Source organism: Dermacentor variabilis, chromosome 11 (assembly GCF_050947875.1).
Source record: "Dermacentor variabilis isolate Ectoservices chromosome 11, ASM5094787v1, whole genome shotgun sequence".
In the NCBI taxonomy this organism is placed as follows: Eukaryota; Metazoa; Arthropoda; class Arachnida; order Ixodida; family Ixodidae; genus Dermacentor; species Dermacentor variabilis.
The window spans coordinates 69,591,349-69,616,692 of record NC_134578.1 but is presented as its reverse complement, the minus strand read 5'-3'; the positions used below and the strand labels follow the sequence as shown (position 1 = coordinate 69,616,692).

Here is a 25,344-nt window from a genome sequence, read left to right as displayed (position 1 = left end):
TTGCATTAAAATGGCATCCAATAGCACCCATTGGCTTTAGGAGCAAATGATTTAAGATTACAAGTCTTAATCCGTTATCTTCACCGCTAAAATGATTTTTTCACAGACTTTCTTAAGAAATTGGAAAAAATTTGGCTTTAGGTGTCGTAGACGCGCAAAGGGAAATTATTGAGTGATTTATCGTTTGGAGTTTCTTCAGTTGTTGGTAGATTGGGCAAAACGCTCTTCTTTTTCTTGACCAGGAGCAAAGGATTGATCATCTGATATCTCATTTCATACGGTTATGAAGTTAGACGATTCGAGTATCATTGGAACGAAAGCTAGAGTTTTATTTACTCTTTTTCTATCTCTCAGCGTGTGTGCGTCATGCACAGGTGAGTACTACTGTTTTCTATTTAACACTGTATGATGCAGACTTATGGCGTTCCTTGAAGAAATAGGCTTGGTCAAGTTCTTCATTTTTGATTATAACTTCGCCCGTCTTCAGAAATGAACATTGCAATGTGTGCGTTTCATACTCGAAGTTTAGTGCAATCACCAATAAAAAAATTTGTTGTGATGCAGTTTTGTTGCTCATCAGCGTTTAGCCAGCTTCCTTTGCACTACCAGAAAGCGTTTGAACCACTCCTCGTCGTATTATAGGGGAGGTCTTTTTCAGGAGGGTTATAGTGATGACATACTCACTCAGCAAGTAGAGCGAGGGTACTTCCGTAGCATTCCGCACTGTTTCCAACTTTCAGTATCACTTAGGTATCATTAACCATCATGAACATCCTAGTCTAAGTTCACTATAAATGTTTATGCTATCCTAAAGGCATAAAATGCATAAACTAAAGCCGGTAGCCTACTGATTGCATTTCTTATACTTCACAGATATTACTAAGCTAATGTACCACAATGCTGGCCGCATAGGCATGAATTGCTTCTTTTGTTTCCTCTTGAAAATTTCTGGTGATGATACTTGTCTGCTAAGCCTACTTAACATGAAGAGGTATTATTGAGCAGCTGTTGCCGGTAGATTATCAATCATGACTTCCTACTTCATTGTCGGACTAAACAATATAGCCTAAGTGTTCCGCTCGTGCACTTTAATGTGCATACTTAGATATACCTAGCACAAAATTTGATTTTTAAAGCGACGCTTGTATTGGGGGGAGGGCTCACAAGTTTAGGTGGCGTTTTCGTGCTCACGCAAAAAAAAACCATCTGCTCGAGTGCTTCACGACTTGACATCTGCGCTGGCGCCGGATCTAGATTCATTATTAAGGATTCCAGCCGCATAGGTGTGCGCTCACGCCACGCGCTTACCCAGTCTGAGTCGTTTCGTTTTCGCCGGGAAATAAAAGGGCAACAAAGGGTGTGCGCGCGCTTCGCCGACTTCCTTTCCGTTCGGTTCAGTCTCAGAAAATAGATGAGCCCGCCACGCGTAGTGCGTTCCGCCGAGGAACAGGCAGCCTTCGACGGACAGCGGCGAGAACTCACTCGTGACAGGGCTCACCGTGAGCGTGCTGATCAAGCCGTTAGAGCGGTTTCGCGCGCGCTTCGCCGGCTTCGTTTCTGTTCTGTGCAGTCTCGGAAAACCGATGGGACATCCACGCGTTGTCCGTTCCCCCGAGAAACAGTTAGCCTCCAACGAGTGGCGCCGAACATTCGCCCATGAAAGGGCTCACTGTCGGCCCGCCGACCTAGCCGATAAAGCCGCCTTAGACCAATCAATCCGGAAGTAACAAGAAAATCCAGAGCTGCAGCCGCGGGAGGCCGAAGCGATTCGGCACCGTTACCAGTGGGTTATTTACCTGTGAGGAAGGTCAGGTGCCCACAGGACAAGCTTCACTTAGCCCCATATTACGGTAGGGCAATGGTTGCTCAATTGGTTGTATGTCGTCTAGAACAACTCAGAGAACTGAAATTAGTATTTTCATTTTGTTATATTCATGATAGAGTTCTTGAGGCGTGTGTGCAGATGCACATGGAAGATGCCCTCGCAGCTTCAAATAGCGATTTCTTCTATATTGATCCTTTCATAAAGGCCTGTTGCGTCACGTTGATTCTTCATTAGTTCAATCATCACCTCACTACGATAGTGCCTCCTAGAGGTTGAGATGCACACCAATTTTGTTTGAAGCTCTCGCAGCATGGCTAGGGACAGACGTGTACAGAACACTCATTTTAGGAATTGAAAACGGCCGTCGCTTTCAATGGTACTAACTCTCAGTGAGGCATGTATGTATGTAATATTTGCTCACCTGCCTTTCTACAGCATCGCGCACGCAGGGGCGTTTGCGTCAGCAGGCATTTGGTGTGTTGCGACACCACGTACCCGAGCACACGGGGGTTGACTCCTCCCGCGTGTAGCCGTGCGCGGCTTAGCCGTGTCTGGGGCTAAGGGGGATCCTGGGGCTTGAGCCGATGCTGGGTGTTCGGACCTTTAAGGCCCCCCGGCGGAGGCAACACACCTCTTCGTCCTCGGCTTCACATAGATGGCACCTCCAGACTGACCCACCTGGAGGAAATCGGCAGTCGCCTTTTCCTGTCCTCCTCTCCAATCTTCGTCTTTCTCTCCTACTTTTCTATCTTTCCTGTCTTCTCTTCACTTCTTATTACTTCCGTATTTCCTGGCGGCAAGAGATAACCGTGTGTAATATATCCAGTCTTGGGTATATATAGATTAGGTTATAGCGGCGATGCATGGCTGGCGTCTGCAGGTATCATTCCCAACCTAGTAGCATCCCCTACTTGGGCTCGGTGGTGGGTGGCTACCATCGCCGCCGAATTTTCCAATGTTTAATGCAAACGCTTCCCCCCCCCCTCCAAGATCGCCTTCAAAAACGAGGGCGCACCGAAGCAACATTTCAGTTCGTATGGAAACAAAATCATGACACCTTCCCCAAATTCCATGTCCTTCATAGTGAAGGCAACACAGGTATGAGAAAACTATCGCCTTTCTTAGTATCGAAATGCCTATCAAACACGATTGGATCAGGCTACAAAGCATCAAAGATGGCAAGCGGAGACCTCCTCGTCGAACTAACAAAGAAAGAACAAATCGAAAGAACCAGTGAACTGACAAGTATCGGTGACATTAATGTCACAATTTCCCCACATGGCTCGCCTAATACCAGCAGAGGAGTAATATGAGAAGATTTTTTGAACCTCAGTGACGAAGAGCTACTTGAGGGATTCCAGGAACAGATGTAATCAAGGTACAAAGGATAACACTTGGACGAAACGACCAACAGATCCCCACAAAACACGTAATACTTACATTTGGTTCCAGTACTGTGCCAAGCTCACTCGACGCAGGCTACCTGAAAATCAGTGTCCGACCATACATACCGAACCCGAGGCGGTGCTTCAAGTGCCAGAGGTTCGGACATGCATCACAATCATGCAGAGGAAAGGAAACATGTGCGAAGTGTAGTGCCAACGACCATTCATCTGACAACTGCAATGGTCCCGCACAATGTCTCAATTGCAAGGGCGATCATCCAGCTTACTCGCGGAGCTGCCCTTGCTGGAAAAGAGAAAAAGAAATATTTGCAATAAGTACAAAGGAAAAGATTTTATTCTATGAAGCGAGGAAAAAGCTAGCGCACTTACCTCAAGTAAGCTATGCCAGTGTGACGCGGCAGGGAACAGCGCCACACTGGTCTCAGGAATCTACAGGGTCCACGTCCGGTACTCCTGTAGAAACCCCAACCGCCCCATTGGTGGCTGCAGCCAGTGCTGCTCCATCAGCAACGAAGACGGGCCCGCAGATAACAGTGCCGCAGGGCTTCAAGTTGAAGCGTACCCCACGGCCCGAGACGCGCGTCTCGGCGCCTGGCTCTCGATCGTCCAGTGCCTCGGAAAAGGCGATGGAGGTCGAACTTAAAACCCTGGCGCCATTGACGCCAAAAGACCCGCGCTCCTTGGAGCACTCACAGAAGGAGAAGCATATTATACCTTCGCTCAGAAAGGGAAAGGTAACCTGAACGGTTACCGCCCTTCATAAGAGTAATCAGCTTTTAAATAAATGACACCTACAATTTGTAAGCTCACACACATAAGTATTTTTCTTTTCAATTTCAATAGGAAGGCTTTCATCATTCATTGGAATTGCAGGGGACTAATTCACACTATAGGTGACATCAAAGACATCATAAATAAGTTCTCACCAGTTGCATTCTGTCTCCAAGAAACGAACCTAGGACCCAAACATACACATTTTCTTAAAGGTTTTACTCTCGTAAGAAAAGACCGCGAGCACTCCAGTCGTTTATCAGGAGGTGTCGCTATTGTCGTCCAAAGCGGCATTCCCACACAGAACGTTTTATTAAATACTCCGCACGAGGCAGTAGCTGTCACCGTTTTGTCATTTAAGACTGTCACCATCTGTTCATTGTACATTCCTCCCCATAGCCATTTCAAAACGAGATTTGGAAGATTTAATTGACCAGCTGCCGGAGCCTTTTGTTTCAGTTGGAGATTTTAATGCTCAATGCACTCTTTGGGGTAGCGATAAGAATGACCAAAGAGGACAACTTATCGAAGATTTTATTTTGACTAATAACATCTTTCTTTTAAATTCAGGTGCGCCAACTAATTTTTCACCGAGTTCACGTACTTTAGCTGCATTGATTTAGCATTCTGCTCTCCCGACATTTTTACCGATGTTAAATGGGATGTACTGCAGTCATCATATGGCAGTGATCATCTACCTGCTATAATCAACCTCACCTACCCCCCCCCCCCAACGCTACCCATTATATTTTACAAACCGCGACATTAGAAACTACAAATGGCAGACTTACCTGTTATCACAGAAAGTGCCAGGCTGGAGGAGCTTACTTTACTGGGTTAAGAATTGACGAAATTAAAAAATTAACGAAATCTGTAGCCAAAAAGGCCATTCGGGAATCTTCTGGCGTTGTTCGGAAAAAGCTTAATCCTTGGTGGTCACATGAATGCACCGTAACAAAAAAGGAGCAAAATAAGGCCTGGGGAATCTTACGCAGGTACGGAACATATACCAACCTTTTAAATTTTACGCAAGCCAAAGCGAAAGCTCGATATATCCGGAGACAGGCAGAAAATCTTCCTGGCAAAAATATGTACCTACAATTAATAGCCCCGTCAAATCTAAAAGGATGTGGGAACAGGTCAGGAAGTTTAAGGGGGACTACTCATCATACACGATACCCATACTTACACCTTCAGGCACTCACACAACACTTCAAGAATAAGCGAATATACTTGGGGAACATTTCTATAACATCTCTAGCTCGGCTAATTATTCAAACACGTTCTTAAGATACAAACTCTCAGCAGAAAAGGAGAAGCTACCAACTGCTTGTATGTCAAGGGATGAATACAACTCTCCATTCACGGTACAAGAGCTTAACAGGGTTCTCTGTGCTGGCAAAAAAACTGTAGTAGGTCCTGACCGGATCCATTATTCTATGCCCACACACCTGTCCCAAGCATCCGTAGATGCTCTCCTTAAATTTTTAACAAAGTATTTGAATCCGGAAGCATGCCGAAAAGTTGGAAAAACGCAATAGTTGTACCGTTTTTAAAAATAGGAAAATCCCCCACATCCCCAAGCACCTTTCGACCCACTACCCTGACAAGGTGTTTGGCGAAATCGTACAGAAGCGTCGTAAATGCGAGGTTAACCTTCACGCTTGATAAACGGAACTCCATTGATTTTCACCTGTGCGTCTATAAAAAAGGGTGTTCAACGACAGACCACCTCGTCCGACTTGAACACGAAATACGTGAAGCATATTTACACAGATAGCACTGCCTGGCAGTGTTCTTTGACCTAGAAAAAGCGTACGACACCACGTTGAGATTTGGAATCTTACGTGACCTCGCCGCGTTAGGAATCCGTGGCAAAATGCTAAACTGTCTCGCTGATTTTATGTCCAACAGAACATTCCAAATCCGTCTAGGCAATGTGCTCTCGCGCACATTTATCCAGGAAAACCGCGTGCCACAAGGTTGCGTACTTAGCACAACACTCTTTATAGTAAAAATGAACTCTGTCAACAAAGTCATTCCCACCTCTGTTATGCACTCCATATATGTCAATGATCTGCAAATAGCGTGCCGCGCTTCAAATTTACGAACATGTGAAAGGCAGCTCCAGATAACAATAAATAAACTAATGGAGTGGGCTGAGAAAAATGGCTTCTGCTTCTGTACTCAAAAAACTGTTACAGTGCTTTTTTTCGCAAAAATGAGGGCTGTACTAAGACCCGGATGTAAAATTGAATGATGTCGCGCTGCCGGTAAAACAAGGATATAAATTGTTGGGAGTAATCTATGACGAAAAACTAAACTTCCTAGTCCACATTAAAGCAGTAAAGACTAAGGCAAATGAAGCATTGAATATCTTGAAAGCTTTATCTCATAAGCACTGGGGTTTCGACCGAACGTGTCTTTTACGTATTTACCGGTCTCTTGTTCGTAGCCTTTTAGACTACGGCTCCATTGTTTACGGCTCATCCAGAGAGTCCTACATCCAACGACTTGATCCAGTACATAACCTTGGACTGCGACTGGCAAGTGGTGCCTACAGAACTTCACCTATTCAAAGTTTATACGCCGAGTGTAATGAACCCTCCTTACAGCAGAGCAGAGCATTACTCACTTTTTCCTACGTACTAAGAATTCAGTCATCACCGCAACGCATATGCTACAAGATCCTCACACAATGCAACTGACGCCTACACTATACAAATAAACCGAACATGATAAAACCACTTGTCCTGCGATATGAGGAATATGTTCGGGATTATGACATTCCTTGCGAAGGCCTCCAGGTTGCCAGAAAGCCACAGCGTTTGCCCCCGTGGTACGATTTTGAACCGCTATGTGACTGGACATTGACTCATTTAAAGAAGAAAGACACCCCACGCGAACACATTACACAAGAATTCCATGCACTTCTGGACAAATATCAAAATAACATGCAATATTACACTGATGGCTCTAAAACGAAAGAACACGTGGGTGTGGGGGTCGTAACGGAAAATTGGGAAAAAGTATTCGATTGACACAACACGCCTCTGTTTTCAAGGCCGAAGTTTTCGCTATATGGGTTGTTGTTAAAAAGATTATCGCTGATAAACACAAAAACGCAGTCATATACACAGATTCTTTAAGCACACTGAAGGCTCTACATCTGAAATCTCAGTGTGAACCCCTGATTGGAGACATTTTAAACATGGTGGCTTTTAACGAATACGGGAGGTCAATTCGTTTCAGCTGGGTCCCAAGCCACGTTGGGATACCTGGTAATGAACCAGCTGATAGATATGCATTCATGGCAGCGCACAAAGACATTACAAACACAACACTCCCATATAATGATAGCATCCTTGCAATTAGAAAAGCCTTCACGGTAAAATGGCAACGCGATTGGGACCGTTGTGCCGATAACACGCTACATCTCACGAAACCCATAGTTGGCGAGTGAAAGTCATGCTATCATCAGGAGCGGTTCATCGAAGTAGTTTTATGCCGACTACGAATTGGGCACACGCACCTCACACACAATCACTTACTTACGAAAGAAGACACACCAACATGCGAGAAATGTCAACAGCCACTAACAGTTATGCACATATTACTCACATGTACGCAAATTGAAACACACAGACGAAAACTTTTGCACAAATTATATCAACTACACATACCTTTACACCATGTTCTAATTTTAGGTGATGATCCGCTAGTCCCATTATATGACGTCCGTAAATTTCTAGACGACACAGGATTTTTAGATAAAATATAGATTACTAGTACAGCTTTCTCCTTCATAAACTGGATTTAAAAACACCTCGTGTTTGGCGCAGCATAGCCTTAGCTGCTTTTGCGCCATTAAACCCCATTTAACTAGCTAACCAACTAAAGCTTCGCCTTCTAAAATATAAACTTCAAACCACCGCAAGAAATTCTGAAGTATTAATATATTATTCCTTAATGACGCCAAAATTAGAATACGCCAGTGCAGTATGGAACCTTTATACGAAGCTAAATATTTAATGTTTTGAGAGAATACAGAAGAAAGCAGTCCAGCTTAGTTACAACAAATTCTCACTAACTGACCCTCCTTCTGAAATAATGATGGCCAATGACATTTCCCTTCACAAAAGGCGTCGAAAAAAGTTGTGAAGGAACTTCATTTCACTGCTTCTGAAGTACAAACTTGCGACAGATCTCTCACCATATGTAACACCCTTACTGACCAGACCCGCAAAGGCACTATTAGGTTAACTAACTCCTCACTTTGCTAGAACTGACACTTATAAATATTATTATTTTCAACGCACTGTCATAGGAACAAATTAACTGAGGCAGCTTTTTATTCTCTCCTGCCACACAAATTAGCACTGTTGCACTATATCATATCTCTTTCATTGTAGGGCTAATATTGCACTAATATAGAAAGAAGTTCCATTGTTGTTGTGAATTCATTTCTTTTGTATTACGCATTATAACACGAATCTCAAGACAGTTTCCATTGTTGCTGTTTGTATTTGGCTGTAATCTTGAAACCGACGACATGCCTGGACCAAGCGGTCCACATTATGCAATAAATTAGCAATAAATAAAATTCTCATACCAAAATATCCCTGCGGAACTTAACACAAAGTACTAAGCGTGATCAAGCTGACCTGCATAATTGGGTAGGTTTGGTCGGAGGCACTAGAGTAACGGCTTGAGGACCTTGAAGCGACGGGGACAAATTTATGGTTACTGGTGGGTAATTTAACATTTGCGGCCAGAATCGATGCTAAAATTGGTGTTTATTAAGTGTCACTGCTTATGCGTCGGGTAGCAGTCTCTCTCACTTGATGACAAGCTGGAAGCCAGAACTGTTCAGTCCTCAATTTGTTTAGGAATGCCCTTTGGAGAAGTGTTGCAAAAAAACTGATCATTCTTGATGTCAATGGAACATCAAATGAATATTCGAGGTCACTTTTCCAGGTCAGTGAAACAATAAGAAAATAGTTCGTAGGTGTTAGAAGACTTAAGATAGGTTCATAAATACTTCCTTTAACAGTTGAGCAAACCAAGAAAACTACGCGCTTTTTACATTGCACGCCACTGTTGCACTTGCGCGTGCAACTTGCGCTGCGCGGAGAAAGAATGCCCGAAAAAGTGACTCATGTACACCGCAGATGACACCCGAAATTTGTATTTGCTGTGTTTCAGGCTCAGTCCGGTGTATGTAAATTTTTGAAAACTTTTCGGTGATTGTTCAGGTAGTCGCCGCCTGTATAGTACCCGTACATGTAGTCCCTGTACATATCAAGCAGAATATCGTCAAACCACATGCCAAATTACGAAGGTTCTGCAATTAGAATATCAAGGGAGCCCACAAAATTGACCACGAAACTCATTTATACTCCAAGAACCATCTCCGTCTGTTGATTATCGTGTACTTCCGTGGATGCAGGATCGTAAATATATTGCCAACATGGTTCCTTGAGACCCGAGGCAGGGTACTGATTAAAATGCCGCCATGGACCTTCCACAATTGGTCGTAATTTTCCGGACCTTGGCTCCTTCATTCTTGATATTTAAACCAGCCAAAAAAAGAAAAACAAGGAAGAGACGTAGCAAACACAAGGACTGGTCATTGTGTGTGTCACTCGTTGTGTGCTTCGTCTTTTAACTGGTTCTTAATTCCAAGAATATGTACCAAGATCCCAGATCGCTACTCTTCTGCTAGCCTCCTTCATGTTTACTGATCGTTCATCTCATATACCATGCGGTGTAAATATAAGCCGTTGAGAAACTTCCTATATGACTGTGTTGGGAGGGATTTTTGAGTGCTCTCAGGTGGAATCACGCTCACTCCACACGGACTAAGGTGGCAATTGAACTTGAACTGCCCCAATACCAATAATGATACCAGTGATAATTTTTTAGAAAATTTTCTAATAACAAACCTCTGAGGGTCTCTTTTGCAAATGCTTTGTAATAACAGAAGAGCTGAGCCGAAACATTTGGGCGTGTTATTGCGGCGCATAAATTAGATTAGGGGTTATCTTGGATGGTTTTGTTATTAATTAATTAAATTATGGGGTTTTACGTGCCAAAACCGCTTTCTGATCATGAGGCGCGCCGAAGTGGAGGACTCCGAAAATTTCGACCACCTGGGGTTCTTTAACGTGCACCTAAATCTAAGTACACGGGTGTTTTCGCATTTCGCCCCCATCGAAATGCGGCCGCCGTGGCCGGGATTCGACCCCGCGACTTCGTGCTCAGCAGCCTAACACCATAGCAACTGAGCAACCGTGGCGGATTGGTTGTGTTATATTTTACCGTCATTGGACATGCTGTAAATGTAAGTTTAAACTTTCAATGCACGTCACTCCGTGTGAATATTGATACCCTGACGAATTTCAGCACATCTGTCATAAACTTTGTGTCGTAGAGCTATGGCGTTGCGTTCCCCGTGTGATATTTACGCAACACTGTGTTTGGTATGTCCACAATACCATTGCTTTATGATTGCGTGAAAACTATATACATGTCTTGAAGTTCATGTTTTCATAATGAAAAATAAGGAACACATAACCATTCTCTCAAAATTGTAAAATAATTTGTGTAACTCAATATACATGACATGCACTTTCTACTTGCAGGCGTTCTCGTATACCCGAAGCTTCTAGAGAGCCGGACACACAGTAGTGGCCTAGTCCTTCATGTTCATCCTGGTTTGACTCTCACTCTCGAAAAAAGCTCTGTGTTGGCTAAGGAGTTATACTTTGCATCTTCCACTTTCAAAAATACCCACAGAGCCACTGTAAGGACCTTCAATTTAGTTGGACATAAGTCCTTGCATTGTTCGCACAGCTTAGTTGGAGTTACACGGTAAATTCAGAGGCTATAGTGTTTTAGATACGAAAAAAAAGCTGCACGCTGGTATTATGTAGGAGCAGTGTGTGCACAATTACGCTCGCGATGCGTAAATTGCAGGAAGAACAACATGGCTCCTGTGCCTTAAAAATAATTCTGTTCTTGTTACATTTTGTGCGCTTATGACACAAAATTTTTTAGAATTACTGACGGGCAAATGAAAACAGAGCCAAAATATCCTTTTTATTAAGTCCAGTTGAACACTAGAAGCGTTTTCCGAGTGATCAAAGCTAAAAGTACGCCGACTTATGCATTTTACTCAACATCAATTGCTTAATGACTGTGTTTATGAATTTCTAGCAACAATAGTCTGTGATAACTATGTAAGTGTTGCTGTAAAGAGCATTATAGGGTATTAAATAATTTGTTGAAAGAAAATGAAAATTAGAACGTGGGAACAGTCACAAATTTGATGCCTTGTTCCATTTCGTCTGAGTTTCTTAACAGGTACTGAAATCTTACCCGGACGGCCATAACATCCTTGCCTCGCTGTTTGAAAGAATGAACGTATATCACAACCTTAGTGCTAAACAACCAGGTTTACGGTAGGCTTTATATCTGCCCTATATTTAGTACAGTACATCATCAAATAATAGAAAAAATGATACACCTTTCTATGCATGCCTTCTCTCCGAAGTGAAAGCTACGTATAAAGAGGTCAGAATTTCGCGTGTCTTTTGTAGAATTACACATTCTACGGGTTGTGTAAAAAATTATCCGCTAGTAGTTTGGAACTGCTAAAATAAACTCAACAACAGCAATAGCATTTGCGTATGGGCTAGTTTGTGGCCCTGCATGGGGAAATACGGAGCAGTGCCGCAAAAATAATCAGAGAAACTGAAATTTCTCCCACAAACTGCAGTTTGTTAGCGCAGGAGGGCCAAAAAGAAAGCGTGCAAGCTATATAGAATAAAAAATGGGGCAAAATTTAGGTGGTCTTCACTGTAGGAAGACTATAGGAGCGATATTATAGTGCGTGCCCAGTGAAAAAGACGAAAACGTACCGTAAACAGGATGCGACAAGCTTTCGCAACATCAAATCGTCGTCACTATAATAACGCATATATATATATATACATATATATATATATATATATATACATATATATATATATATATATATATATATATATATATATATATATATATATATATATATATATAGATACACAAAGGGTGTGCGTGCGCGCGTTTGTGTGTATGTGTGTGTGTGTGTCTGAAGGCATCACTTGCGCACTCGTCGTTTGAGGTGTGACCTTACGTATTGCGCAGCTATATTCGAAATCGATACAAATAACGACAGCCCAGATTGACCGTAGATTATCAAAAACATGCAAGTTGGTGTCCAAGCTTGCTATACGTGCCGCTTCTAAATTAATGGGGCAGTTGTAAACTAAGGAGCCAATAAATCTGTTTGGAAGGCATAGATAAGTGGTCTCTGTCAAAAAAATTAAGCAGTAGAGAAACGTTACGTGCCACAGCAAGTATCAGCATGTTCTATGTATTCCTTCATATAGATAATACAAGCGGGGTGAAAGCGCTTTTGAGTGTGATTGGGCCACTGAAACGTCAGCGCAGTGTGTGTCCGTAAGTTCCGTTGTCACATTGTCGCAGTATACTACTTCCAACAATACTGGTGTGCTTTTAGTTTTCTAGGTCTTGCTACAACTACGATGCTGCGAGATTGATCTGCGACATTAACAGTGATAGCATAGTGTTAGTGAATGCACTGAGTAATGTTCGTGGCTTTGCCAACCATTTAAATTACAGTGAACATTCGCTTAAGAGAAAGTAACTAGCCATGTGACGTGAGTACAGGCCCGCAAAAAACATATTCCATTCCATGACTGCTGTCACTCGCTGCCACAATGCCCTCGAGACGAAGAGCGCAAACACAGGGGAGCGAGCCCTTATGATGTGTCTCTCGCTTCAACAAGTACGAAACTATAGATTGCGTCGCCTCCAAGAAGACGGTTCATATAGTGCCACCGTCCACCTCGGCTGGCGAAACCTTTGCACCAGCCGGAGATTACCGCCAAAACAGGGCACTAGCGGTGTACACGCTGAGCCAAATCGCCATCCATGTGCAGTCACAACTGCGTTAGGGGAAGAAACGCGGGTAGTTTCACAATGTAATGCGGTTTCAGAGGCCCCTTTCCCCTCCTTGGACTCTTTTATTGCGGGGCCTCCAACACTTCGAGCGCATCAAGCCACCTTCTGTCTCAGGTCACCGTCGTAAGCTTTCTCTCGTACCAGCGCCAAACGGTGCGCACGGTGTGAGAGGGCATTGTCGCACAAAAACTTTGCTCCGGTGCTCGCAGCGACGCTAGGATTTGCGTGAAATGTGCGCATATTTGCATGGCAACACAATTCCACTTGAAATGGCGTACAGATGATGGTGCTGACAGCCGTCATAAGCCAGCTCTCAGAAGAAAAATAATTATAATATATTATGAGGTTTTACGTGCAAGAACCGCGATTGAATTATGAGGCACGCCGCAGTTGGGGACTCCGGAAATTTGGACCACCTGGCGTTCTTTAACGTGGACCTAAATCTACGCACATGGGTGTTTCCGCATTTCCACCCCATCGAAGTGCGGCCGCCGTGGCCGGGATTCAATCTCGTGACCTCGTGCTTAGCAGCACAGCACTATAGCAACTAAGTAACCGCGGCGGATGCAGCAGTAGACTTTGCCGGAAAATGAAAGGTGAAAACGAAATTTCTCACTCTACTTACTGTTTTACGGAAAATGCAGTCCTTTTTCATTACCTCGTGAATATTGACGCCGTGTCAGTGTGCTTTCGAACAGTCACACGTAGCTATCGTCACCTTCAAATACTTTCATTTAATCTACTTTATATGAAAATTTGCCGCTAGCACATGGTATGACATTGCCCGGAAATGCTAAATTTCAGACTTGAAGCCTAATGTCATAGAGTCGGTGGCTAAAGCTACTTTTTCCATCCGTTCTTACCAAACCTGCCATCTTGTGCTAACGCTATGCACTCACCCTTTCAGCTCCTCAAAAAAGGAGCTGGCCAATGATTTGCGTTTCTTTGAACTATCACTAAGCTTCACGAACAGTATATGGTATTCCAAACGGCACGTATGTCGTCTAATTAACATATGGGTTGACAACCAACTTACATTCATTTTGGCTATCAACCCCTAATTAGTGTCGATGCTCTGATCACCTAATACAATATTTCCCTGCAAATACATTTCTTTTTTACCAGCTAAACGGAAAAGAGCTCGAGAAGAACCTGTATCATAATAACGAGCATATGGCGTCTCTCGTTGTCAAGAGGGTACGTGGCAGCGTGGAAGTGGTAAGAATAAATAATAAATCTGAGTAATATGTAGTGTAATGCATGCAGTGAATGCTTTTGTTTCTGGACCGACAAGCAATGATGTGCTTTTTTTACGTAGGCAATGTCGCTGTTGAGATCATTCGGAGCGAACAAGATGCAGGCCACCACGATGGCTAGGTGGCTGCTGTATGCAGCACGCATGCTGCATAAAAAGAAATAACTTTGTATCGTGTGTTAACGGCATCACTACCCGGAAATGGGGAGCGTTTCCCAGCGCCGTGTTCAAAAAGCATTTGAGAGCGCGTTCAACTCAGTTTATCATATTATCGAAAAAGCAACACGAAAGATGATAAATAATGCATACGAGATGAACGTTGAATCTTACCTCTGCCTGGTGCCCCAAAACATCAGCCGAATCAGCATGAAAGTTTGTACTAGATGAAACAAACAAAAATACGCGGAATATTACGCTCACAAAAATGCAAAGCACGGCACTGAGAAGCCCTAATAATGAAGTCGAATATTTTTCAAGCACCAATTATAAAAAGTGGAATGATTTACAAGACACGTAACGTGCATCTGCCACACACGTACAATTTTCCTGCTGTAAATGTACACAAACAGTGCAATGTAGCGCGAAACAAAAACGTTTAAAAAGCAACATATTTCCTGTTTATTTCTCTCTGCCTATATCTTCCCATAGTTTCGATTGCGGCACTGTAGGGTGTTTGTTAAGGCTATCCAATGTGCACTGCAATGTACTCGGAAAAAAATTATTTTTCCTTCGGCTTAGTCTCGTAGAAGGTTGAGGTAAAGATGGAAAGGAAGAAACGCATTTAGCAAAAATTCTCAGGCAGCGTCACGGGAGACAGCAGACTTCTCTACCTGCCGCGATTTCCTGTAAACTTCATTGTCTACTTTAACTTGGGAAGTTCGATGCAAGCTCAGCTATTTTGAGAGGCGGTCTCAGGAACAGTAGCAGTGCAGAAGCTTCATCGGCCGCGAGGTTCAACGAACTTTGCTAGTATAATCTCTCCGGTGACACCGAGTGGTGGCGTCTCTTACTCCTTCCGTAGAATGGGAATCGGGTCCAGAAGTTTAACACACCGAGAAATGATTCAAGGGCTTTGCCCCCAAGTCTGCAGGGGATTCTCGTCATCTATTGCCTCCAGGGACAAATTCCACAAGCTAAATCAACATAGAAGTGCCGGTGTGGAGGAAAGTAGCTCAGCCCAGCGATTACGAACGAATAATAATAGACGATAAATTCCACAGGCCATTTGTGCAGTTTCACAACGCTGGACTGTGGGCATTCATTTAACCATCATATGTCGCATACCAAACAATGCTGTGAACAATGCTGTGAAAGAAATATGTGAAAAGAAAGGGGCATAAGACTCTAGCAATCTTCGCATGGAAGCTTATTTACTGCGACTGCATCAGTGCCGCAATATGAAGATCGGGCGGTAGTTTTTGTTTGCCTGCTTTTCATCGAATAATCGCGCTCACTATAGGGAAATGGGCAAGAGAGGAAAGAAAGGAAGGAAAACTAGAGGTGAAACGCAGAGACGTTGACTGGGTTGAGTGTTCAGTTGGCCACTCTGCACAGGGGAATGGGGTAAGGACAGAAGGCATAACAAAAGAAGATAAAAAGGGAGCGGTATCCGTTGGCACATTCTATAGATTTTGAATGAGTGCCGTCTCCGCTCAAGCAACACGCGACCTAACTACGTTCATCCATAAAAGCTATCTCATTGTAGTACAGATAAACTGAGGTGTCGCTGGCACAATCACCTCCCTTCTTCCTTATATGATACGCCTCGCGCAACTCTGTCGCTCCGCTATATCGGCACAGACACAACACATTCCCTTGTTTCAAGATCGGCTTACACGGGCATGCCAAGCAATGAGTGGGAAGGCGCCCACTCGGTTTATTCCTAATTGACAATTCATGAATTGAACGAAAAAAACATTTTCGGGGTGAAGCTGCTTTCTTCGCGCACGTGCAGTGGTGTATTTCTGGGATCTACTTATATGTAATCTTTGTGGAATGCAGATTAGTTGCAAGTCTGCGCCTGTCCTTGAGTGCTCTCTCTCTCGCTAGGCACGCCACGACGTACAGGTAACGAAATGATTGCTCTAACTTCTCAGCTTTCATGCGCTTAAGAATGTGCCTTTTTATTGTCGCCATTTGTGTTCATAGCCATTCATTCACCTCCTTATCTGACTCATGTGAAAGTTTTTTCCATTTTGCCCATAAGTGGATGATCACTGTATATTTGTCGCACATTTATTTTGTGATAATTTCCCTGGCATATATATCCCACATAGCAGATTTAGGCCGCTCGCGGCAGAGTAATGAAGAATGAGGGTACTATTTATACATATAAACATTTTTTTCGTTATAATGAACTCCATTAATAGCTTGGTAGTGCTCTTATCGAAAAACTTATCACTGATACACATAATGCAACAATATCGAAACCATCTTTTCCTTCAGTATTCTTATAAACATTTAATTTAGTTTATATTTGCAGCATTGCGTGCAGTCGAAATTCGTTCTTTTAATAATTTTATGTCATAACAAAGCACGATGAGATTGGAACACCAAATGTATGCTATTGGTTGTATTCTGATGGGGAAATTGTAGCTTCGAATAATTTCATCATCTGCTCGAATGGTCAAATTGGGACAATGTCAACCACTACACTGAATATTTGCAAGTCACGTCTCCGTAGTTGAAGGGGTGGTTAAAAATGCAGCAATATAAGCTCGTACACAAACAATAGGCATAGATCTGGTTCTTCTTAAGATCTGTTTAGAAAACTATGCAATGTTGTGGTTTGCATGTGGGGCTTTGTTTTCGTGACAAAAATGCATTTACTGTGCTAATGGATTTCACAGAGAGGAATTCTCAGTCATCAACATGGAATTGCTCCGGTGGTTGCAGCCGATAACACCATCAGTGGAGATATTCCACACCGCATATTTGATGTCCAAGAACGATCGTCTTCTTCATTCAACGCAAGTAAGTGCAAACTACATGTCGGGTTGTCTCTATTATCCATATAACAATTCATTAGGCGTCAATTTCGATTGGAAATAGCTGTCCTGGCTTGCTGTAAATTTGCAGTTCAGAAAGATATGCTTGCTCATTCACATAGTCTTCTGCTTGCAGTGGAAGGTTTCAAAAACCATCTGAAGGGTTTTTCTGGATAAGAAAAAGTTATGAAAACAAATTCTTATATTGCAGATTACCCATTCTAAGACTGCGGTTGTGGATCGTGAATCAAATCAATGCACGTATTTGAATTAAAGGGACCCAAAACAAAGTAGAATAGGAGCATACCTACCGCAATGTGCCTCATACGAGGCAGAGACGGCTTTGCAAAAAGATGATGCATTTTATCGTAAAGCCTGCGTTTTATAGCAGCATCAACAGGCTCAATATGTGCTCACTTTAACTCATGTCGCTTCAGTGCTCAACCTTAGTGCTCAACCTGATTGACTAGTGTTTTTCTTTATTTATAGAAAATCATAATTTTACTCAAAAACGTGACCTATCAGGCGATATGACTGGAAGTACTGGTGAGTGTTGTTTAGGTTTTTCTTGCTATATTTTTTCTTCGTTTCATGTAGACATCTTATCTGAAGGGACGCTATTTTAAAACAGGCAGTGGAAAAGTGTAGGTGAGCTTGCTGGTTGCTGTAATCAATATTCATGACTGCAGAAGTTGTTTTAAATCACATATGTGAGTTCTTTGAACGAAAGCAACATTAAAGATGAAATATTCGCTAAAGATCGTGATCTGCGGGGCGCTAAAGTATATAACCATTGCTATATTGGCGCAAGGTGTTATATTTTAGGTGATAGAGTATCTGTAGTCCTGAAAAATAGGTGTGGCATAAAATCGAAAGGTACTCCTACATGGTGTCGGTATGCAAGACATGGGAATGCAACATGATCTTCATCGTAGGAAATTTGTCTAGGTTTTCACAGCCCACATTGCATGATTGTGATGTTTATTTTAAAACAAATTAGAAGTCTTTCATCGAAATTTACGAACCCACATAGGTCTTCATATTAAGGACATTGAGTTCACTACAACCAAAAAATATGCGAGATCTCTTCGTTGGTAGGTACTGTGGTACATCACTATATTCTATTTTTGATGGTATATGTGTGCGTTCGAATAAATTTACTCATTCAGTAGAGTTCTCCGAAATGAACGGCTGCCACCAACTGTGGTCCCTGATGTATTTTTGGAGGAGGATATTATAATTTCATTATTTCATTACTGATTTATTGACAAAACTGTCGGTTCAAATAATTACCCAGGCATAACTGCAAAAACAATGATTATCCATTCAATACACTCTAAACTAAGGAATTTAAGTACACAAGTAGCTAGCACAGCACAACATAACCACTCACCCTACTGTTTCAAGTATTCAGAAAAGAGAAAAGAATACTGTTCGCGAGTTGTCGCGTTTACAATGTGTGCTGGATGACAATTTCCATCACATGCTCTTGAAAGAAAAAGGAATCATTATAAACAAGCTTTGCAAACACAGTTTTCCTTAACCTCACTAATTTTCTTATCACATACCATTCCTGACTGCAGTATTTATGTACAGAAGCTTGTTCAGTCAAAAAAATAGAGGCGTTTTTCTTTGCTGCAAATACTAAGTAGAGGCAGCTTCGTTCTTGCATAAAGCATTGTTACTCCGCCTTTCCAACTATAATGCGAGAGAATAAATGGCAGTTCAGGTCTTTGCGCTTATTTTTCCAGTTGCGCAAGGCAACTCCTTATACAGGTTGCACACTTCGGAGCCATTGTCTAATAATCGGGCCAGAAGCATCTTATAAGATACCAATATACTGGGCGAAGAGGCGAGTTTAAGTGCAGATCGGATACATCCAAATCTGTGGTTTGCTAGCCTAATAATGTGTGGATGTCCAGTGTCTAAGTCAGGCCCATCGTTACTGTAACTGCAGTGCATTTCTTCTCCATTATTCGATGCAGTGATTTCCCTACAATGTATATGTGAATGAACGCAGTTCATGCTTGTGTGTAATGGTCTTTTCCGGGATGAAAGACCTTTCCCACGACAATTTTACATTTCTTACATAGCTGTTTAAATGTGTTTGCTCTTCGACTATTCTGGCTTCCATGTCAATTACGGTCTTATCTGTTGTACCATTTTTCTCACATGCAACGGAACCTGAAGCCGGGTCCATGGGAAGGTCAGGGTCAACCATAGATTTTGATTTGTTGTTCAAATATGAGGAATGACAACAGCCAGCGAATCTGGCTGCGAATGAGATTGGGTCAAAGAGAGTGGTCCAGTGAATGGGTCGCGTGGATCAGAATGGTATGATGAATGTATGAAACCACGTTTATTCGACATTAGAATGCGCCGAAGGCGCTGTGGTGGAAAGAGAGGAGTATAATTGCAAAAGGGAAGGATGATGTGGCAACATTTGGATGACTCCAACAAGCTGGTCAATCCACTGTACTTGATGGAATTGTAATTATCCTTGGCGCTGCTCTGACAAGGCAGGGGCTGTCGCTCCTAAGTGAACGATCACATGAGCCAACATATACATTACCACATGATAAACAATGCAATAACTTGCAGAGAAAGTAAAGACACGACAAGAGGGCTAAATTATAACTTTTATTCTGTAGGACATTAATTTTTGTCTGAACCTGCACGTGGTTTACCACGTAACATCCGGAAACCAAAATACGACGGCCAATAATGTACAGTAGTTATATGGCAAATCAACGGTGGTCCTGGAACATGTTTGTTCATGGACGTAATCAGGAAATGCAGTTTTTCCAACTGTGCTGTCATATTCATCTCTCGCCAATACTATTTAGCTGTTTCACAGGCCTTGCATAAATTATAAGCTAACCCAACATCAAATATTTTTCCAGTAATTGATCGTCAGAGTTATCAAAGGCATTTATAACTGCTGTTGTCACGTCAAAGTAGACAATGTCGTGTAGATAGAAAAATCGACCCTTGGGCAAGTTGGTACTGGTTGAAGACCTTGAAGGGACAGCGTACACCCATTTACAAATTCTTTATCCGATATACTTAATCATCTTCTTAAACATTATAGTTAGATGAGAAGTGTCAAAGAGGAATTTGTAGAGCAACATGAAAATCTCCCCATGTGTCTTCTTGTTGATCGATGCCTGCTGCATAAAAGTGTTGTTCTGAGCATTAAAGAAGCCAGCGAACACACAAACTGCCACACGACTAAACCTTCGAGGCACATTGCGCGTATTCACGGGCTTCTTGCACGTCTTTTATGTAGCACGTATTGAACAACAGAAAGCTGTACCGGGAGTTTTCCGTGTTTCTCTACAATTTTCTCATCGATACTTTTAATTAAATCATATTATTTGAGGAGTAAATTTATCATCATCATCAGCCTGGTTACGCCCACTGCAAGGCAAAGGCCTCTCCCATACTTTTCCAACTACCCCGGTCATGTGCTAATTGTGGCTATGTTTTGCCTGCAAACTTCTTAATCTCATCCGCCCACCTAACTTTCGACCGCCCCCCGCTACGCTTCTCTTCCCTTGGAATTCAGTCGGTAATCCTTAACGACCATTGGTTATCTTCCCTCCTCATCGCATGTACTGTCCATGCCCATTTCTTTTTCTTGATTTCAACTAAGATATCATTAACTCACGTTTGTTCTCTCACCCAATCTGCTCTTCTTCTATCTCCTAACGTTACACACTATCAATATTCTTTCCATAGCTCGTTCCGTCGTCCTCAATTTAAGTAGAACCTTTTTCATAAGCCTCCAGGTTTCTGCCCCGTACGTGAGTACTGGTAAGACACAGCTGTTATACACTTTTCTCTTGAGGGATAATGGCAACCTGCTGTTCATGATTTGAGAATGCCTGCTAAACGTACCCCAGCCCATTCTTATTCTTCTGATTATTTCAGTCTCACTATCCGGATCCCCAGTAACTACCTGTCCTAAGTAGATATATTCCCTTACCATTCCCAGTGCCTCGCTACCAATCGTAAACTGCTGTTCTCTTCCGAAACTGTTAAACATTACTTTAGTTTTCTGCAGAATAATTTTTAGACCCACCCTCCTGCTTTGCCTCTCCAGGTCAGTGAGCATGCAAAACAGTTGGTCTCCTGAGTTACTAAGCAAGGCAATATCATCAGAGAATCGCAAGTTATTAGGGTATTCTCCATTAACTTTTATCCCCACTTCTTCCGAATCCTGGTCTTTGAATACCTACTGTAAACACGCTGTGAATTGAATTGAAGAGATCGTATCTCCCTGTCTGATGCCTTTCATTATTGTGATTTTTTTGCTTTCTTTGTGGAGGACTACGGTGGCTGTGCTGCCGCTATAGATATATCTCGGTATTTTTACTTACGGATCATGTACACACTGATTCCGTAATGCCTCCCTGACTTCTGAGGTTTCGACTGAATCAAACGCTTTCTCGTAATCAATGACAGCTATATAAAAGGGTTGGTTATATTCCGCACATTTCTCTATTTCTTGATTGATAGCGTGAATATGCTCTATTGTTGAGTAGCCTTTATGGACTCCTGCCTGGTGCTTTGGCTGACAGAAATCTGAGGTGCTCCTGATTCTATTTGCAATTACCTTAGTAAATACTTTGTAGGCAACGGACAGTAAGCTGATCGGTCTATAATTTTTCAAGTCTTTGGCGTCCCATTCCTTATGGATTAGGATTATGTTAGCGTTCTTCCAAGATTCCGGTACGTTCGAAGTCATGAGGCATTGCGTTACAGGGTGGCCAGCTTTTCTAGAACAATCTGTCCACTATCCTTCAACAAATGTGCTGTTACCTAATCCTACCCAGCTGCCTCCTCCCTTTGCATAGCTCCCAAGGCTTTCTTTACTTCTTCCGGCGTTACTTGTGGGATTTCAAGTTTCTCTACACTAATCTCACTTCGATTATCGTCGTGGGTGCCACTGGTACTGTATAAATCTCTATAGAACTCCTCAGCCACTTGAACGATCTCATGCATATTAATAATGCTATGGCCGGCTTTGTCTTTTAACGAATACATCTGTTTCTTGCCTATTCCTGGTTTCTTCTTCACTGCTTTTACGCTTCCTGAGTTCCTGAGAGCATGTTCAATTCCATGCATATTATACTTCCTCATGTCAGCTGTCTTACACTTCTTGATTAACCTGGAAAGTTCTGCCAATTCTATTCTAGCTGTAGGGTTAGAGGCTTTCATACATTGACGTTTCTCTTGACCAGATGTTACGTCTCCTGCGATAGCTTACTGGCATCCTGTCTAACGGAGTTACCACCGACTTTTATTGCATGTTCCTTAATAATGCAGGTAGGAAACGATCCCACAAGCTTCGCATTTCGCGTGCGATGCTCTCCCAATAGAGCCACCGCGGCGCCGTTTTCCCATCCACTTTCTTGGGTATTTATGTTTCCTAGTAGAACTGTGGGAGTGCTAGCCAGCACCACCACTCGCAGACCTGGGCGGCGGATGTGGAACATCCTTTCTGCCACCGGCGTCACGAGAACGTGATCTTGTTGGGTCTGCATGTGGTGGCGCTGGCGCGACTAGTGTCCCCAAAAAGATCACGTTCTCGTGATGCCTGCGGCAGAAAAGATGTTCCACATCCGGCGCCAAGATCTGCGATTGGTGGTGCTGGCTAACTCGCCCCTGGTTCTAGTAGGAAACATAAATACCCACGAAATGGATGGAGAAATGGCGCAGCGGTAGCTCAATTGGTAGAGCATCGCACGCGAAATGCGAAGGTTCTGGGATCGTTTCCCACCTGCGTCAACTTGTTTTATCACCCACTTTCATTTACATTAATTTAACTTTGCTTTATTTCATTTATTAAGCAAATGTCATTTCCCCTATTTTGTCCTTGGTGTCAGTGTTTGTTGGTTTACGATATTACACACATTTTGGAAATTTTCCGTTTTCCGTCGCTGCTGCAAAAAAAAATTTCCTTCACCTGTTTTATAGTAGGAACAGTAGTTCGTGTTTATTTGTATGCGACATGCTTCAAGAAGGCACAATCTATGTTTCGGTTAAACAATAATAATGCTAACGGTGTTCAATACTGTATTGCAAATAGTTAACACACTCTGTGAGAGTACGTGTCTGGACTGCCAACTGTATCAAAATTGGTTTGCGACATTTTCATATGGCAAATGCCACATAGAGATAGAATTTATTAGAAAGGCACAAAGGTTGGCCTGAGCTAGCATGCTCTGGCCTGCTTCTATGTACGGGAGAAAAAGCAAAGGGGACAAAAAAGAGCAGTGAAAGCTGATGATGATACACACAAACACAGTGGTTTCCTTAAAGCATTTCCTTAAAGTCTCGTAATTTTGAAGTAGTCTAGAGCAGCACTTCTAGCTATTCATGCTACTGCACGGTCACACATTGCATGCAAAATAGTTTTTGTCAGACAATGTTTGCCCGCCAATGCCTGCAAGCGCAGAAGCTAGTTCCTTCCACTGTGATGTGTAGAGAGAGGGTAGTCACAAAACAGGTGTTGGAGAGTTTGAGGCACTTGGCAGCGTTCACAGTTGGGCTGTCCGCATGGCGGATGAGATGCGCGTAGCGTCAATTGAAGGGGATGCGCTGGCGAATCGGATGAAGCATTCTTGTTTGATATCGATTGACTTGAGCCGGGAGGCAAGAAGTCCTGTCAGAGTCTATTTCCCGCAAGCGCCTGTACTAATGGTCTGGTTGAGCCCAATATAGTGCTGTGCAATCTCGCATGCGCTCAGTTAACAAAGAGTTTACATCGATTTTGGGATGTAAAGGGGGGTGTAGAGTATGGGATCTTTACGTCGACTGCTTTAGAGATATTGGTTCTTGCTTCCTCATGAGCTAGCTCGTTACCGGCAAAGTCACAGGTACCAGGTATGCATTGGAAGGTAACTGCCCGTCCGTTCTTCTGAGTAAGATCAAATATGTGTAGTACGTCTAATGCTGGCATATAATACTGGCCTCTCCTCAAAAGAGAATCGGTGGCTTGCAACGCTGATTTTGCGTCAGAAACTATAGTCCATTTATTTGGTGTCGGGTAGCAGTATTAGAACAAGTCCTGCAGCTGACGAAGACGAACTTTGATCAAATTTGTATTGGTGGGATGTGTCCAGCTGAGCGATCACGAAGGCCGCGGTCGAGGCGCATGAAGCAACCAATCCGTCTGTGCATATGTGCACAGAGCCATCGAATAGTCCAACCAAATGGTCCAAAGTGAGTTGTTTTAGGCCAGTGGAAGGAATGCGCTGCTTCAATGAAATCTCAGGTATGTGAAGGCGCAACTGTAGGGTCTGTAGCGTCCACTGCGGCACTTCAGAGATGACGGTAATTTGGAAGCCTGAAGGAATGAAATGCCTGTGAATAGTGAGACATCTTGACTAGGTGCACCTTTGGCGCTTTTCTTGAATTGAAGTCAAGGCATGGTCTGTGTTTCTAGTCAGCAGTTGGAGGTGAACTCGAAGTAGCTCACAAGACATGTAAATTTCAATTGGATAGGTCTGTGATTCCTCTATGATGCCAGAAGCCGATGTACACCGTGGTAGGCCCATGCATGTTCGCATAGCTTGGGCCTGAAGGCTTTCCAACAACCGGAGATAAGTTGAACACATATTGAAAACTACAGGCATGCTGTATCGTAAGTCGCCCGCAAACAACACCTGATATAGCTGAAAAAGCCTTCGTTTAGAGGGGCCCCATATTAGCCCACCCACCGCACGAAGAGCGTGTGTAAAACCAGGTGATTTGGTCCGCAGTGCACTGACGTGCTTCGAGCAACACAGGCTGCGGGTAATAATAACACCTTAGTATATATGGTGCGTGATAGCCAGGATCACTGCTCCGTCAACGAATATTGGATACTGCGTCAGCGATTTTCTCGTGAATGCCATTGAAGCATATTTTCCTGTGGGAAATTGCAGGCCTTGACAGCGCAATTATTTCAATGCTGCGGTTGTGGCCGGTTGCAGTCTTGCAGGCATTTGCAGGCGCGTTAGATTTGAAGGCACACATTTGAATATAGACAAGCGCTGAGTACGAAGTATATGCGACCTTGAG

The 25,344-nt window shown here is 43.0% G+C and overlaps 1 protein-coding gene across 5 annotated transcripts in view; it reads left to right on the top strand.

Moving 5' to 3' along the window:
* The window catches only part of LOC142564351 (venom metalloproteinase BumaMPs1-like), a 77,383-nt gene that overhangs the window by 9,635 nt on the left and 42,404 nt on the right, over positions 1-25,344 (top strand). For 3 of the 5 annotated variants that reach the window (XM_075675327.1, XM_075675323.1, XM_075675324.1), the window contains 5 exons: positions 243-374; positions 10,647-10,807; positions 14,158-14,250; positions 17,137-17,260; positions 17,764-17,820. In XM_075675327.1, the coding sequence (XP_075531442.1) occupies positions 284-374; positions 10,647-10,807; positions 14,158-14,250; positions 17,137-17,260; positions 17,764-17,820 (526 nt within the window). In that variant the 5' untranslated portion in view covers positions 243-283. The remainder of the gene's footprint in view (positions 1-242; positions 375-10,646; positions 10,808-14,157; positions 14,251-17,136; positions 17,261-17,763; positions 17,821-25,344) is intronic. The other 2 variants (XM_075675326.1, XM_075675325.1) reach the window with 2 other exon arrangements.